The sequence below is a fragment of the Rhinopithecus bieti genome, unplaced genomic scaffold (assembly GCF_001698545.2).
Source record: "Rhinopithecus bieti isolate Rb0 unplaced genomic scaffold, ASM169854v2 scaffold_1014, whole genome shotgun sequence".
Lineage (NCBI taxonomy): Eukaryota > Metazoa > Chordata > Mammalia > Primates > Cercopithecidae > Rhinopithecus > Rhinopithecus bieti.
The window spans coordinates 5,662,935-5,679,437 of NW_016803499.1; the positions used below are offsets into that span (position 1 = coordinate 5,662,935).

Here is a 16,503-nt window from a genome sequence, read left to right on the forward strand (position 1 = left end):
ACTTCTGAAACAGTACTGCTTGGGAGCTGATTTGGCCCTGGCTATTCTGGGGAAATGACACAATATTGACCTAGGAGGGGCCCTAATCTTTCCCCACTAGAGCACTACCTCTAATAGGAGGAAGGATGGGAGAAAGAGGCTAGTGAACCCACCTTCAGGCCTGTCCACTCAGGACATGCCCATACTAGCCTCTCCAGGGGCTCTGCCCTTGGCATCCCCGTCCCCCACCTGGGCTCTGGCAGAGAAGTCGGGCGGGAAGAAGCCGGCTGAGTGCCCGCCACTGTAAGAGGAAACGAAGAGAAACAGCTCCAGTCAGCCCCAGAAGCGAGGCCTGGAAAAACTCTGCAGCTGGAGCTAACACAAAGGACTTTTCAGACCCTGCAGCCAAGGTGCCCAGTGAGCTTTTTTTTTTTTTTTTTTTTTTTTTTTTTTTTTTTTTTTTTTTTTTTTTTTTTTAAACAGCTATTAGGGTGACAAGCCTTTCCAAAGGCCAGCAGTTGGCGAGAGTTTCCAGGAAGCTGGTCTGGCACTGGGCTGGGATTGGAGCAACTTTAACGAGTTAAATTCAGAAGGAAGGAGTCATCAGGAAAGGTTTAAGGTTCAACAAACTTTTCAAATTATTTTGCAAAAAGTTCTGGCTTTCCAATTCAAAGGCATGTTTCGCTGTGACTGTTTTAAGCCAGAGACTATTTAAAAGGCAACACAACCAGCACGCTTCAGATTCACTTACTCGAGGTATTTGTCTAAATCCTTGGAATGGGCTTTGCAAGTGCCACCTAGTGCCTAGTAACACTGGGGCCATCTTACATATCTCGACAGGCAGCCCTCCTCCCCATATGCCTCCCCCCAGCCTCCGTGGTCGCGCGTGCGTGCACACACACGCACGCGTGCACCTTCCCCAAGCAGGAAGCTGCTCTTTGCCAAGAGCGAATGGAATTCAGATTTGCAGAGGGTGTCCTTGGCCTCCAGCTCCACGGCTGCATGATGAAGAAAGGTCCTAGTGTGTGTGCTGGGGGCTGGGAGAGAGGGGCCTCCAGCTCTGCTCACATCTATCTGGGCCCCAAGAAAAACCCACAACTGGCTGTGCTCTCCCCAGCCACACCCAGCCTCGGTCACATTCCTTCCCTTCCTGAGCCCACACTGGGTGGCCCCGGCAAACCAGCTTCCACACCTCCCTCCCCACCGGCAGGGAGACCTAGCCCAAGCCCCCATAGGACAGCCAGCAAGTACAAATGAGGGGCTGCACCCCAGACCCAAAGAGCCAGAAAGCACAGAGGACCCCCTCATCCCTCCCCACAACACTGGGCATCCCTTGTGGCTGCTGTCAGTCATGGGGAAAGAGACACACTCCCTTGTCTAGCACCCCGTGGTCTAAGCTCCCATGCCTTCCTGTGCCTGCTTTCAGGAAGTCCCTCTTCATATCTAACCTTGACTCTCCTGGCTGTGGTGCTTGTGGGTCTGGGATTGAAGGGCCATCACTGCCCTTTGCACCAGAGCTTCCCAACATACCAGCAAGAAAGGACTGTACTCCTTCCCCTGTCCAGTCTGGCCTTCCAAGCCCTGAGATTCAGCATCGTCAGGAATTAAACATTTATAGGAAAACCAGGGACATGAGTCAGGGTGTTCATCAGCAGTAGCAAGGTGGGTAGGCTGGTCACGTTTAGCTTCTCATTAGCCCAAGTAATAGGGCCTTGCACCTGTGTGGCCAGGAAGGGGATAGGCTGAGCGCTATCTTTCTACAGGCTGTCAGCATCAACAAGTGGTCATGACCAGCACGAGTTTGTATGGCTTTTCAGGTGTGCTGGCTCAAGGAGGCCCCACACCAAGTTGGAACCTCCAGGCCTGGTGCCTAGGCAGAGGGTGGGCTAAACAAAAGCCAAGGGGAGCTGTGCACTGTCACTTCCCTTTGTTTGGTAATGAGACTGTTTGCAGAAGCTGGCCTGGTAGCCTGTGGGATTGTTTCTCTTGAGATTTCTTCTAGGGGAGAAGGTGGCCAAGACTTTGCAGTCTGCATCACCCAGTCCCCAGAATATACAAGGGACTCAGCTTGCCTAGTCACAGTTCGGCTTTTGGCCTTGGCTCCAGGGCCCATTCTGATCCTTGTGCTTGGCTCAGGGATGGTCAGCACGCCCTGCTGAGTACCATGAAGGCCTACTGTGGCCTGAGAAGCCATCTTCATGGTCTCTTTTGGCCAGCCCCAGACCCTATATTTGTTCAAGGAATACATTGATTCATTGGCTTCTCCTTTAGGCAAGGCCTGCAGTGGACTCAGCTGGGGTTCATTATTCCCTGCCACCTGGGGTGGGCCTGCATGGCCAGGCCCACGGCCTCAAGTGCCACATACTGCTCCCCTGACAGGTGGCTAGGGTATGACACTCAAGAAAATGGCCAGGCAGAACCTGAGTTGGGGTCACTTGGTCCAGCCCTTCTGAGGGGGACTGGTTGGATCTGGTGCACGGAGGAGACATGCCATGCTGGACCAGCAAAAAAGCATAGAACTCAGAGTCTGGAACCTGACATCTGGCCTTGGCTCTGCCATCAGCTGACTGTGTCCACTGCACAAGGTCCTATCATATCTGGTCTTAGGGCGTCCATTTACCCAGAGTCCTTCCATCACCTGACACTTGCAGGGATGCTTTCCCAATCAAAATTCAGGCCATGTGGTCTGATAAGGCCACCTTCCAGTGTGGAAGACAGGCTGGTAGTGGGGCCTGGGAGTACAGAGCTCCTAGGCACTGCCATGGAATGTGGGGACCTTAGGGGAAGGACATCTCAACTGAAGCTCTTCAGAGCCCCTGGGGTAGACAGTTCTGTCCTCTCATCCCCTAACCCATACCAGCCTGAGCTCAATCATACCAGCCTGTGAAGGCTGCCCCACCACACTGCTTCTGCACCCAACACACCAGGCCCCCTTGAGCTCCCACCTGGAGCCCACACACCTAGCTGGTGGGGTTCATGGGGCAATTCAAAAAGAAAAGCAGAAAAAAGCATTCAAGTATTTTGGACTGGAAGGAATTCAGTTTAACTTAACAAATCAAGACGTGAACCTAAAGAAAACACTGAAAAACAAGCCCACGTTTGAAAGGCCCAAAGAGGGAGGATTAGGTGGGAGAAGAAAGGTCCCCTTGGGGCAGAAGACAGCTGTTCAGTGCAGACCAGGGACTGGGGGAGGATGCTGGACTTGAGTGCAGACCAGGCCAAGGTAGGGAGACAAGCCCAACACACACTCAAGGACTTGAAGTCAGGGGTGCTATCTAACTTTTTAGCTCACTCTTTCTACCACAGATACAGAGACTAGCTACCTGAGGAAGCATAGCAGGGTCCACAGACTGGCTGCCTGGTGCTGCCCACCTCCTCTCCAGGGCTTGGCTCCCTGGGGCCAAAGGCTCAGACCCGTAACCACAGTGGGGTTGCAGGGTTGCAGGGATTTATTTGGGGGAAGAACCCTGACTGGGTCAGAATGAGTATGTGCATGCATGTATATGTGTGTAGCTACTCCTTGTTCTCTGAAAAGTCCTGCCTACCACCTACTTACCAAGTACCCTCTACTGCCCTTGCAGAGTCACTCCTCTCTGCCTCAGTTTCCCCAGCAGGGCACCACAGGACACTGCTGTGGCAAGGTTTATACTTAGGGTGCCGTGCAGTCTGATTTCGTATGAATGCTCAGTGCCAAAGACTTAGGAGATAAGTCAGCCAGAGTCAAAATTAACCTTTGAAAAATCCCTTGAATTGGCCCTAAAAATAATTCCTTTCTCAGATCTTTGTGTATATCCCCTGCTGGGTTGCTCTTCTGCCCGCTGAAGTGGGAGAATCTCTGAGTGGACATCCAGGGTACCCTGGGAGAGGCATGCCAGGTGTTCCTTTACTTTTTTCAGGATATTCCCAGTGTCATCTTCAGAGGGAGCCTCTGAGGCTGTAGCCACACATGGGAAAAGATTACTTATGGAGAAGATCAAAGGCTAAGGGGTGGGGGATGGTGGAGACGTCTGATTCTGAGGTCAGACCTGGACTCCTGTCTACCTCTGTCTCTCTGCCTTTATTTTTCTTCCTCCTCTCCCAACAAGGCCCTCTTTCTAAGATGGCACCTCAGGCCTCCTATGGGACCAACCAGGCCTTACAGACTAACTGCCAGACTTCCTCCTGCTAGCCAGTCACTACCAAGGACGTGTGCCTCAGATGCAGCCCTTGCCCATGACACCTGCATTGTCCCTACAGGGCCTACATATCTGAAGCATGAATGCCTCGTCAGGGGATCTGGGGCACCATGAGAAGGCATGAAGCTGGATCTGCCAATTTGCATCCTGGGAGGGCAGGTCAGCCTTGTCCAGGCAATCCAGGAGCCTTCCCAGTGGCCCACTGGCCAGTGAGGACCCTTGACCTCCTTGCCTAGTGGCACCAGGTTTATGATGCACATAGAGGCTGAACTTGAAGAATTCTTATTGCAGAGGGCAGCCACAAGAGCCACTGGTCAGTGCCCAGATAATCTCTGCAGACTGTTTCCCCCCTGTTCCATGGGCCACAGAACCCCTTTGTCTTGTTACTGCTACACTGCCTTCCTACCAATCTTCAGGGTTCATCTCTGCCTCTGCCATGCATATCCAGGCTCCCCCAGAGATTGTGTGTCTGGGAATGAGCCCTGGCTTCTGCTACTATCTCCCAGTGATACTGGCAAGTCCCTATCCTTCTTGAGGCTTCAATTTCCCCTTCTGTGAGCTGGGAGGACTGGCCCACTAGATGTTCTCTGAGGGACCTACCAATGATGTGGGCTGTGTGTCTCAGCCAACAGCAGCATCCCCTTCTAACCCCAACACAAGAAATACACATAGTAGGTGTCTGGTTAATGCTCCTGGAATTTCAGCCTATACTAAGCACCTGAAAGCCACTGAGTCTGAACTCTGCTACCATATTTGAAATTATCTCTCCATTGGGCACCTACGGGTTGCCTAGAGACAGGCTACCATGGTCTTCTTCCCTCGCCCGTCATGTGCAGGCTCAAAGGCAGGTGAGCTGCACAGCTCGCCCTGCTCTTCACTCTGCTTGAATGTGGGTGCTGGCCTTGGCAGATGGGCCCAACAGTGATGAGAACAAATGACAGATGCATACTGGGGCACCTGTGACTGCCATGAGGCACAGTCCACTGATTCTGCCTCCAACCCCCTCCCCAGAGCAGAATAGTGAGTGCTAGGTTTCTGCCTGTACCTCCACTGGAGCCCCAGCAGCCCCTGAACCCCATTCCGAGACTTGAGGTTGTGACTTGGGGACCTCTAGACTTCCCTTCCCTCCACCTAACTCCAGACTGTCCTGGAGCTTGGGACTCACAGGCCTCTAGGCACATCTTATTAAGGATAGCAGCTGACAGCCATATGTTGTGGCCCCATTTGTATCCCATGGTAACTCATGACCTGGCAGTTTCAAAAGCTCTCAGACCAAATAAGGAATGTCCCCACAGGATCTCCCATCATAAAGAGACATTTTATGCTGGCTAATATTTTCAGGCATTTCCCTGAGTCAGGTATGTGGCTGGATGCCTAACACCGTCTCCTCAAAGCCTTACATTAATACTGTGAGATATACCCCCAGTGTATACAAGAGGAAACTGAGGCTCATAGAGATTAGGTGACTGCCCCAGTGTCCTGTGGGCAGGATGAAATGACCCAAGCTGGCCAGGGCTCCCTGACAGACCTGGTCCCTGGATTCAGTGAACATACACCAAACCATCAGCTGACAAATAATGAATCTGACAAGCTGTTCATGACCACCACACTGAAAACTCCAGGGCAGGGTAAAAGATAGGAAAGTTAACCTAAATAAACAAGGGACACACGATGCCATGTTTCAGGAGCTCCAATACTGTAAGGATATCCATTCTCCCATGCCCATCTAGAGTCTGCTGCACCTAGAGGAGGCTTTCCATGGCAACTGGCATATGTATGGTGAGGCAGAAACCCTACAAAGACAGCAAAGCCAGTGATGAGGAAGGAGAAGCAGTCAGAGCCAGCAGGACCAGCCGTCAAAACCTGTTAGCAAACTGCAGTGAGAATGAAACACGGCCCTGGTCACAAAGAACAACGTGAATCTGACCAGTGGCACCAAATAGGGTCCAGAAACAGAGGCACATGTAGCCAGTGAGCTGATTGTAAAGACACTGATACGGCAGGGTAGTGGGGAGAGGACAGGCCTTCCCATGCCGGGTGCTGAGCCAGACTGGATATCCAAGTAGGGGAAGAGTGGACCTTGACCTCGGCCTCACATTGGACACAAAAATCAATCCCAGATGGAGTGCAGATCTACATGGGAAAGGTGAGCTAATAAAGCTTTAGAATAAACCAGAATATCTTTATGACCTTGGAGTAGTCAAAGCTTCTTAAATAGGACACAAGCAGCCCTATCCAGAGAGGAAATGTTTGATTAACTGGACCACATGAAAATTAAGACCTTCTGTTCATCAAAAGACACCATCAAGAGAGGAAGAAGGCAGCCTGCAGAGGGGGAGGCGATATTTGCAGTGTGTGTGTGTGTGTGTGTGTGTGTGTGTGTGTGTGTGAGAGAGAGAGAGAGAGAGAGAGAGAGAGAGAGAGAGTGTGTCTCTCTCTCTCTGTCTGACAAATGACTCCAGAATATATAGAACCATAAATCAACATAAAACAGGCAGAAGATGTGGGCAATTTATACAGAATGATGTATCTGACTAAATGATAACATGGAAAGGGACTCAACTTCATTAGTCCACAGGTTACTGCAAATTAAAATCACCTTTTGATGCTGCTAGACATTCACCATCATGGCTAAAAAGGAAATGGAAAATGCCAAGTATTAGCATGTGGAGCAGCCAAAATGCTGCCTGTGGGAATGAAAATGGGGATGACTCCTTCGGGAGACTGGTGGGTAGTATTCACTAAGAGTAAACATATGCCCACCCAGGACCCTGCAGCTCCACATATAGGCATATATTCCCCAGAAATGCAACCTGATGCTCACCAAAAGCATGTACAGAATATTCTTAAACAGCAACCTATGCCAGAAACTGCCTGCTGGCCACAGGTGGTAGAATGGATGAATGATGTAGGCCATGCACACAATGGAGCACCAGACAGCAAGGAGCACGAGGGAGCACTGCTCCCTTCAGCCCCACAGAGAGGCTGCCAGTCATCAAATTGAGTGAGGGACACTGGACACAAAGGTGTATGAGTTGCATCATTCCCACCGCATAAAGTTCAAATGTGGGCACGGCTGGTCCTTGCTGCTAGAAGTTAGGCTTGTGGTTAATCTCAAGGTCAGTGACAGGAAATGGGAGTCTGAGAGGCTTTCTTCGGGTTCTGTTGCTTCCTCTGGGTGCTGCACACATGGGTCTCAGGGACTGAAGATGCCTCAAGCTGCACATTTGAGACCTGTGTACTAAATCTGTGTGTGTGTCACCCTTTAAAAGTTTAACACTACCACCCTGTACCAGGGTAGCCCAGGTGAGCCCAATTAGAGAGGTGGCTAGTCCTGGACTTCAGGGCTGCTAGACCCAGTCCCATCCCACTCTGTCACTTAAGGGGACATGGCTCTCAGACTTCCTGACTAGGTCACCTCTGTGCTTCAGCCTCCAGATGCTCTGCAGTTCAATCTCCCCTTTCAGGTCTAGGCAGAGCACATAAGAGATCTATATGGGATGTGCCCTCCCACCCCGCCCCGACCCGCTGCCTCTACTGCCAGAAGTGTCTCCATGACAGTATTAGTGCAGTTGTGAAGTCCTTTGCCCTCCAGCCACCTCTGTGGTGTGAATGTTCTCTCTGTCACATCCTCCGACACTACCCGCTTGGCTGAGGACCTGAGCAGCATCGTGGCTGGGAGTTCACAAGTGGAGAGGGCTGAGCCTGGCCAGAGTGCACTGGGGCAGGGTGATTTGGATGGCCCTTCCCTTGCAGAGGAAGTGAGAAGCCTCACTGCTTTCCTCTGGGCCATCCACCTAGACAGTGTGGCCCTCTCCCCATAGCAGCAGCCCTAGAAGGCCAGCCACTTCTTCCTCACATGCTCAGATGGAGGAAGTGAAGTTTGGAAAGGTTAGGGGGCCACGGGGGGCCGCCACAGCTGGGCTGATGCAGGCTGGGAGCCAGATTGAGGGCATCTGATTCCCAATCCCATCTCTTTCCCACTGAGCCATTACGCCTCGGTTTTAATTTAATTAGAAGAACATTTAATCCCCCCGTGCATTTCAGAGACGGGTTTGAGCCTGGCTGGGGCTATGTGGGGCTCTGACGGGGATCCTATGACTCATGCAGCCCTGCACAGCCCTCCCGGGTGGGCCCCCAGAGGGCTTCCTTGGCACCTCGTGCAGACAGAGGTGGTCTGAAACTTTGCAGAAGACAGGACACTGGTCTAGAAAGACAAAATGGTCTCATCTGTTCTTGACAAGCCCCTCACTCATCCTTCTGGACACTGGTCCCAGAATGGCCTTTCTGTCCTTTCCCACCAAAGTTTACAGGGAGAGAAATATGGTGAGGAGCTTAGACACTCACAGAGCTGCAGTGCCTGGTACCCTGGGGTCTGTGGGAGTGGGTCACAGTGGGCCTGGATGTCTCCAGAATGTCCCAGGCCAAGCTGGTCCCATCAAAAGAGCTAGCCCCCTGGTCCATGGAGCCGAATTTGGGGCCACCCTTGTGACGTTTGCCCTTATTTCCAGACGGCACAGACTGGCCCTGTCCTTGCTGACAAATGCAGAATTCAGGAGACATTAGTAGTGATGTGGATGAAAGCCAGGCCACAGCGGCCTTGCTGGAAAAGAGCAACTTGAACGTCTTGGCGTGAGATTCTGCAGGGTCCAGGAGAAAGTTGAAGACATGGAAATTCTAATTAACGCACACGGGGCTGTTTTTGCTCAAGGATTTGCGAAGCTGTCATGTCGCAAGAGGCCAGGCAAGCACATGCTTGCCAGGGAGGCGCTCACAGTCACCTGGTGGGGGTCTCTGCAGCTTTCCCTCTGCCTTCTTTCCACCCCCTCTGCCCAGCCTCGGGGCTCCTGGTCCTCCCCATGCCCATCTCAGTGGGCAGGGTGCTCCCTGAGGGTCCCCCTGGAGAGTGGGACTGGGGGCAGTATCTGTTAACCTCAAGCTGGGGCTTGCCCGTCTTAGATGCCAAAATAGAAGAGACGGGAGCCCTTCAGAGAAACCACACGACTGGACTGGGCAGAGCCACAGGCTGCAGGGCTTATGGGCCTGTCCTCTTGGGCTGTCTATCTCAGGTATCCATGTGCAACCAATGGGGCAGACGTGTGACTTCCAGGCCAGTCCTGGCTGGCTTGGCAGTTGGGGATGCAGTGTAAGGGAGGATTTCACAAAAATGGTTTCAGCCTCCCAAGGTTGCTGGGAGAAGCTCACCCAGGTCACACCTGCACACAGCCCCCAAGTTCAGAGACGCCGATCTTCAGGCCCCTAGCCCTGTGCCTCAGCACTGGCTCAATGTGTCTGCAGTCCTTGCCTCATCTCAGGCAGGGCTGAGTGAGCAGCAATCCTAGCACTTCTCCGTGCCTGCGGCCTTGGGGGTTCTGGAGAGGAAGAGACCAAGAGGGCTATACATACCCTACTCCCTCCTGGCACCATTTGAAAGGCTTGGGGAACTGGTACTGAGGGCTTTGAGAGCCAAAAGAGGACACAGCCGAGCAGCCTGAGTGTATCCTGGGGGGTTTGCTGAGCAGACGCTGGAAAGATGAATGGAAATCTGATAGCTGCAGATGAGTGACAAGGGCATTCTAGATGGCAGGTCACCACACGCAAGGCACAGGGATGCGCACAGGCATGGCACTGTCCCTACCCACTGTCGTGCCAGTTGACCCTTGGTGAGCAGAGGACAATGAGTGGGTCAGAATCCCAGGAACTCATCCTGGCTCTTGGAGTACAGGGCTCCTCTTCTGTCATGGGGGTTCTCCCCAACTGCCCATGCAGGCCTATAGTCTCTGCTTCATGCCTTTCCCTCAGAAGCCCTGTCGTATGGTTCTGGGTGGGAGACACAGGTTCAGGGAGTTTGAGGCTGGCAGGAACTCTCTTGTGCCCCGTTGAACCTAGGAAGACAGCTTCTGCCTGAAAGGTGTGTTCGAGGCTGAGTTCTGGCCGCCCAGAGCTGGTTAAGGGTCCTAAGCCTGAGCAGTAAGGCCCACCTATAGGCTGGGGTGCAGTGAAGCCACTCTATCTCCTGGGTACCCCATGCTTCATCTTGCCGTGGCTCCCTAGCTTGCATCAGGCCTGCTCACCCCCACCCCACCTCTGGCTAACAGGCCCCGGAAAGAGGAGCTTCGCCCAACCCCAGGGACCTTCCCGTAATCAAGACTACAGTGACCTCACCTCTCTGGGGCCCTGCGGGCGGGGAGAGCTCGAGATGGAAACAAAATGTGTCTTTATTTATGTTTTTAATTTGAGTTCTGGAACTGGCCCAGCATGGTAATACATTTAACATCAGTAAAATGCTGAAGAAAAATGGAAATTTTTTTGGTAACTGCCTCCCACCCACTCTGCCCCCAGTGAGACCCCAGCACACATCCCTGTTCCTTGCACACACCAGGGCGTGTGCCTCTCTTCCCAGTTCAGGGTCCATGGGGCCAGGCTGCCCACAGGAGCTTCGCTGCATCCCTGAGCAGCTGGAGCTGAGTTTAATTATGGGCATCAGTCACTGGGCAGGCTGTATGGGAGGTGGAGGAATGCAGCCCCAATGCGGGCAGAAGACCTGCATGGCCCCCACACCCCTGCCACCAGGCGGTTTGGGTCCTGAGGAAACAGGGTGCCCACTGCTGCCAGCCTTCTCCCCCAGGTGGACTGAGGCCTCTACCCAGCCTGTATCCCTGGAGGAGCCTGGGCTCCTAGGCCCTGACACTATATATGCCCACTCTCCCCTGCAGGCCTCTCTGGAGGGACCGTACCCTGACTCCAACCAGCTCCCCTGACGCCTCAGCCCTGAGTTTTCCCTGACCAGAACACAAGTCCTCAACGTGGCCCCTTTGCAGCAACCTCCTTGTTCTTCCCTCTCCCAGTCCCCTCTTCAGATCCCTCACCCCAAGCCCCATGCCTGGGCTCCTTCCTACCTTCCCAGGCTGGCTTATATCCAGCAGTCACTTTTGGAACAGTCTGCTCTGAGAGAGGCCTTGGTAAGTTCCAGGGTGGGGACCTGGTTGGGTGATGACTGCAGTCTCTGACCTGCCTGGGCCCACTTATCACTGGAGGCCATGGGAGTGCCAACCTGAAAAGGCTGCAGGATCTTGCAGAATGATAATGTGCCAGACCCAGAGTGGGCGGAGAGCTTGGGGATGGGTGTTCAGGTCTCTCAGGCCCTGTCATCCTGGAATGGAACAAGAAACAGCCCAGTGTCCTAGATGACACAGCCACACAGGCTTTGGGTCACCCCGGGGCAGGTGGGTAACCTCTGGCTCCAGGGAGTTTGGCGTGTGCTGATATCAGCACTGGGAGCCCTCACCCCCATAGTGGTGATTTACTGGGCAGCTGCAGGTTTGGCTGTGATCCACACAGTGCCTGGTCTCTCACCACCTTCACCTGCAGGGGCCTTGCAAGACCCAAGAGTTGGTAAAGCCTGGCTGCCCAGCTAGATGGACTGTGGGTGATGGCCCTCTCCTCCCAGTATGACTTTTTGCATGTCTGGAAGCCGGTCTGTGACCAAGAGAACCAAGGTGAGTGAGAGCTCCAACAGGAGGAACAAGCAGCCAGAAGGATGAGAAGGGACAATCCCCTGTCTGAGGGGACAGCCAAGAGGCAATACAGCCATTGCTACCTGTATTGCACACAACATGAGCCACTAAACTCTAACACTGATCACTCTGGAGGTCCATCATGTCCAGGACTTGGTACAAGCCTGGGCCACAGTATAAACCATCATTCTGTCTTTTGGTGCTGACTTGTACCTGGGCAGCCCATCTGGCTACCAGCCTGCTCACACCGCTTCTCCTGCCTTTTTACCCAGTCAGGAGGGGCCCAGAAGCTCAGAGCCTATTCTCAGGGTGTCCATGACTAGTCACCCCTGCTTTCCAGTGACCTGCTGGTTCCCTTGGAGCCTCTTCATACCCTACCAACCATGAGGTACTGCCAACCTCTCTGTGAATTGGGGGGTCCTGGAAAGATGGTGGGCAGGTCCCATCTGATCATAATTACCCCTTAAGACAGCCACTCCTTCCCTGGAGGTGGCCTCATTCTGTCTACCCAACCCTGCCAGTTCTCTGGTTACACCTGCAGCCCCCCAGCACCATGGGTCGCGATTTCCTTAGTGATTTGCAAGGCCAGGCCTGCACCTGGCTGGCTGCAAAGGCAGGAGGCCCAGGGCCTCACTACGACAAAGACACACATGGCTCAGAACAACCTCCTGACCCTCAGAGAGTCCAAAGAACAAAACACCCTTTAGAAAAACGTCGGTAGAGAGAAGGAGAGTCCCCGCAAGTGGCCCTCAGAAGGGCTGTGAGTGTCACTCACAGATCCTGACACAGACATTTATCAAGGGGAATCCCCAGTGGGTTGGCAGCCAGAATGGAACTGTGGCCAGAATGGACCTGACCCCACTGCATGGCTGTCACCACTGGGCACCCCAGCAGGGAGCACTGAGTCACATGTCACAGGGGAATCACACCATGGCCGGGCACCGGGGATTGGCCTGGCCATGCCGTGACGGCGGGGGAGGATGGGCTTGCATCCCAGGCCAGCTGTGCCTCAGGGGAAGGCCAACTGGAAGGCGTGGAAAATCAGCCATTTCCTCCACCTGAAGGAGCCCCTGAGGACAGCAGCAGCAACTGGCAGACTGCACCCAGCATCTGCCCCGTGGCTTTGGCCAGGGTTCCACGGGGAAATGCTAAAAAACAAAGTCGTCTGTTTTTTGGGGGGCAGGGGAGGGGGCTTGGGGAGAGAAAAACAATCTCAGACTCTCAAAGCATGAAAACAAGTGGAAAATGATCAGTCTGGTTTTCCATAAGTCAAAACAACAGGATCATGTTCCCAGACTCAGTGGGAAGTGCCCTTGCTCTCCTCTCTTGCCTGGTGCCTCGGTGCTGGGGCCAGGCAGATGGCGAGTGGTGGGCACTAGGCGAGTAGATAGCACTCTGGCCAGAGGGCAAGCCTTCCCCAGCACCAAGGCTGACTCCTTGAGCCCCAGTCCCCTTCAGCCCAGCCCTTCACACACATGTAGGCACTCACTGTGAGATGTGGGTGATGGGTGTCAGCAGAGTCTCCCCTTCCAGGTCCAGGTCCTCAGCGAAGCTGTTGGTTCTCATGAAGTGGGGCGTGCTCACTTCCAGCAGTGTTGGGCTCTTCCTCACTGAGGAGAAAGTGTGGGGACAGCAGGTTAGGCCTCCCACCCAACCTGTCAGTCCTGTGGAGCCAGGCCTGTGAGCTCCCAGGGCCAGGTGAGGAGTGGAGTTTGTGCCTGGAAGCTCCAGCCCTGACAATCAGTTTTATAGTGGGGTGCTGGGGTGGGTGGGTGTTTAAGATGGCCCCAAAGTGCCTGACACTTCAGTGTCTGAGGAAAGTAAAGGCCAGGGAATCCTCTTCAGAGTGGTAACTGTGCCTGGGCTGTGCTCAGGTGTCAAAGACTCTCCCTACCTCAGGTTCTGGGCCTCTTCCCATGTTCATAACTGACACTTGGGTCAAGAATAAAACAGAGGTGACAGGCACAGGCCTGGTAAGGGACAACAGCTCCCACAACCACACATTGTCACACTCATACACTGACAGAGCAGTGGGTCAGGAAAGATGGGGTGATAGGACCTCTGACCCATGAGGAATGGCAAACCTGGGAGGTGGGGGCAGCCACATAATTCCTTTCTCAAAACACGATGCCACATCAACCAGTTGCACCCCCAGTGAGGCACAGGAGTCCCTCCAACAGCTGGCTTCACATTCTCATTCCTGGGCCCACCTCTGCAGCTTTGACACAGGAGCTCAGGATACTGATCCTTATCACTCCCCACTCTCTGTTCACACTATCAGTATTTGCTCTTGGATTATATTTGTCTTCATTTAAATATTTTATTGCAAAAGGATTAAGTACTCATCTGTAGGAAGTGGAATAAATCGAATATTCACAATGGCTTTCTTCCCCCAAGGTCATCAGTGTTAACTGCCAACTATATCCCTAGCCCCCACCCTCTCTGCTCATCTGAGCAGCAGATGCCAGGTGGGAGTTGCTTTTATACACATAGGATGACGCTGTTCTTGTCACTCTGTAACATAAGCTCATTTCATTTTTCTCTAGGTATACAGGCATGAATTTAATGATTTTAGTAGTTGCATAATAGTCCACAGTTTGGATTGGCCACAGCTAACCATTCTGTATATCATGGACATTCAGGCTCTTATAGTTTTAAGCTGCTTAATTATTCAGACTATGATACCATATCCATCTTTATTCTTAAAAGCTGACATATCGGAGCAGGGTGAGAGGGTGTGTTCTTAGTAATTTTAATAAATGTTGCTGGATTGCTTTCCCAAGAAGTTGTAGCAATTCAGGCTCCCTCAGCTTTCCCACATCCATGCCTGAATGAACTGTTGAATGAAGCCCAAATGAAGGTTGTCAGCACCTTTTGCAGGGACTACCAAGCATGGATGAAAACTGAGGCATTGCTGTTATTTCCATCTGTGTTGAATACCTTTTATGGGCTTGGCATCTATTTGGGTTTCCTCTTGCAGAATTGCCTGTTCATATCCTTTGCTCACTTTTGCTTATCACTTTGTAGGAATTTTCTATATATTACAGACATTAACTCCTTGTTATATGAGGCACAAATATCTTCCCCAGTCTGTTTTTTCACCTGAATTATGTTGCTTTTATCCTAGAAAATGTTTTATGTTTTTAAAGTTACATCTTTTGCTTTATAAAAAAGGAAGGTTTTCCCACATCAGAGTAATACAATTCTCTCTTAAATTTATTCCTAATTTAACTGTTCGAATGTGTTGTATGTATACATATGTATGTATGTAAAAGTTTTAATGCATTTAGTATTTATGCCTGATGTGACAGATGATCAACAATTAGAAAATGAAAATTTAAAGGGTACTACATACAATCTTACTAAAAAATAAAACATAAAACCACAAAATGTCTTGAAGAAAACATAAAGAGAAAATCTCCAGGACCTTGGATTTGGCAGTGAATTCTGAAATACGAAACCAAAAGTTTAACTCGTAAAAGAATCAACAAATTGGACTTTATCAAAATTAAAAGCTTTTGCTATGCAACAGACACTGCTAATGGAATGAAAAGACAAAGCACAGACTTGGAAAGAATATTTGCACATCACCTATCGGGTCAAGGACTTGCACTCAGAATCTATAAAGAATGCTTACAACTTGACAATAAAGTGAACAATCCAATTTTAAAAATGGATTATAAATAAGCACATGAAAAGATACGTAATTAACATAAATATGGAAATGCAAATTAGAATCACAATGAAATTCCATAAATTAAAAAAAAATTTCAAAACCTGACAATACCAACCACTCTTGAGGATGTGGAACATGTAGAACTCTCATATGTTGCTGGTGGGAATGCAAAATGGCACAGTGACTTTAGGAAATAGTTTAACAATTTCTTATAAAGTTAAACATACACATACCATGTGACCTATCGGTTCCTTTCCCACCCAAGTGAATTGAATTTTTATGTTCACAAAAACTTGTACATAAATGTGTATAGTAACTTTGCTCATAATTACCAAATACTGGGAAACAATGAAGATGTCCTTCAACAGATGAATGGATAAGCAAAATGTGGTATATATTCATGCAATGGAATACCACCCAGCAATAAAAAGAAATGAACTAATGATTTATGCAACAACATGGATAAATCTCAAATGCATTTTGCTAAGCAGTGAAAGAAGCCAGATGCAAAAGAATACATATTATAGAATCCCATTTATAGGACATTCTAGAAAAAACAAAACTACAGGGACATAAAACAGATCAATAGCTGCCAGAGGTTAGGGGAGAAGTACTTGACTTCAAAAGACTCACCCCAGGGTATTTTTAGGGGTATGGAACTTCTCTGAATGATACTGGATTGTGGATACGTGACTCCAGGCATTTGTCAAAGCCCACAGAACTGAATCTCAAAGAGTGGATTTTACTGTATGCAAATTTTAAAAATTAACCCGGATGTTGGAGGACCCTACGATGGAAAGCAGACTGTGATAAGCGAATTCTATGTGTGTTACAAACAAATGACATAGCAGTGAAAGGAAAGGAGGAGGAGAAGCTGGCATATGTTGCTTTCAAAAACACTGTTTTGACTGGACACTCTATGGTTAAAGCAAAAGTCTCATAAACACTCTAATCTAGTAGGTAAATTTGCTTCACATAGGGTACTACGTGTACAATAGGGTCACACAAATAAGTAAATGAACTGTAGGTAATGGGAGCCAGGTTTCTCGCTGTCACAGAAAAAGCTATAAATAAGTTTTGGGGGAGGGGGCAAGGATGAACTCTGGTCAGAAATGTCAGTATGAACTCATGGTTAGCTTTATATAGATACAGATAT

General features: G+C 50.7%; 1 protein-coding gene across 1 annotated transcript in view; it reads right to left on the reverse strand.

Annotated features, from left to right (window-relative positions):
• KCNQ1 (potassium voltage-gated channel subfamily Q member 1) overlaps nt 1-16,503 on the reverse strand; it is a 336,495-nt gene that overhangs the window by 178,744 nt on the left and 141,248 nt on the right. Inside the window, exon 12 of the mRNA XM_017886015.1 lies at nt 13,161-13,281. Coding sequence (XP_017741504.1) covers nt 13,161-13,281 — 121 coding nt within the window. The remainder of the gene's footprint in view (nt 1-13,160; nt 13,282-16,503) is intronic.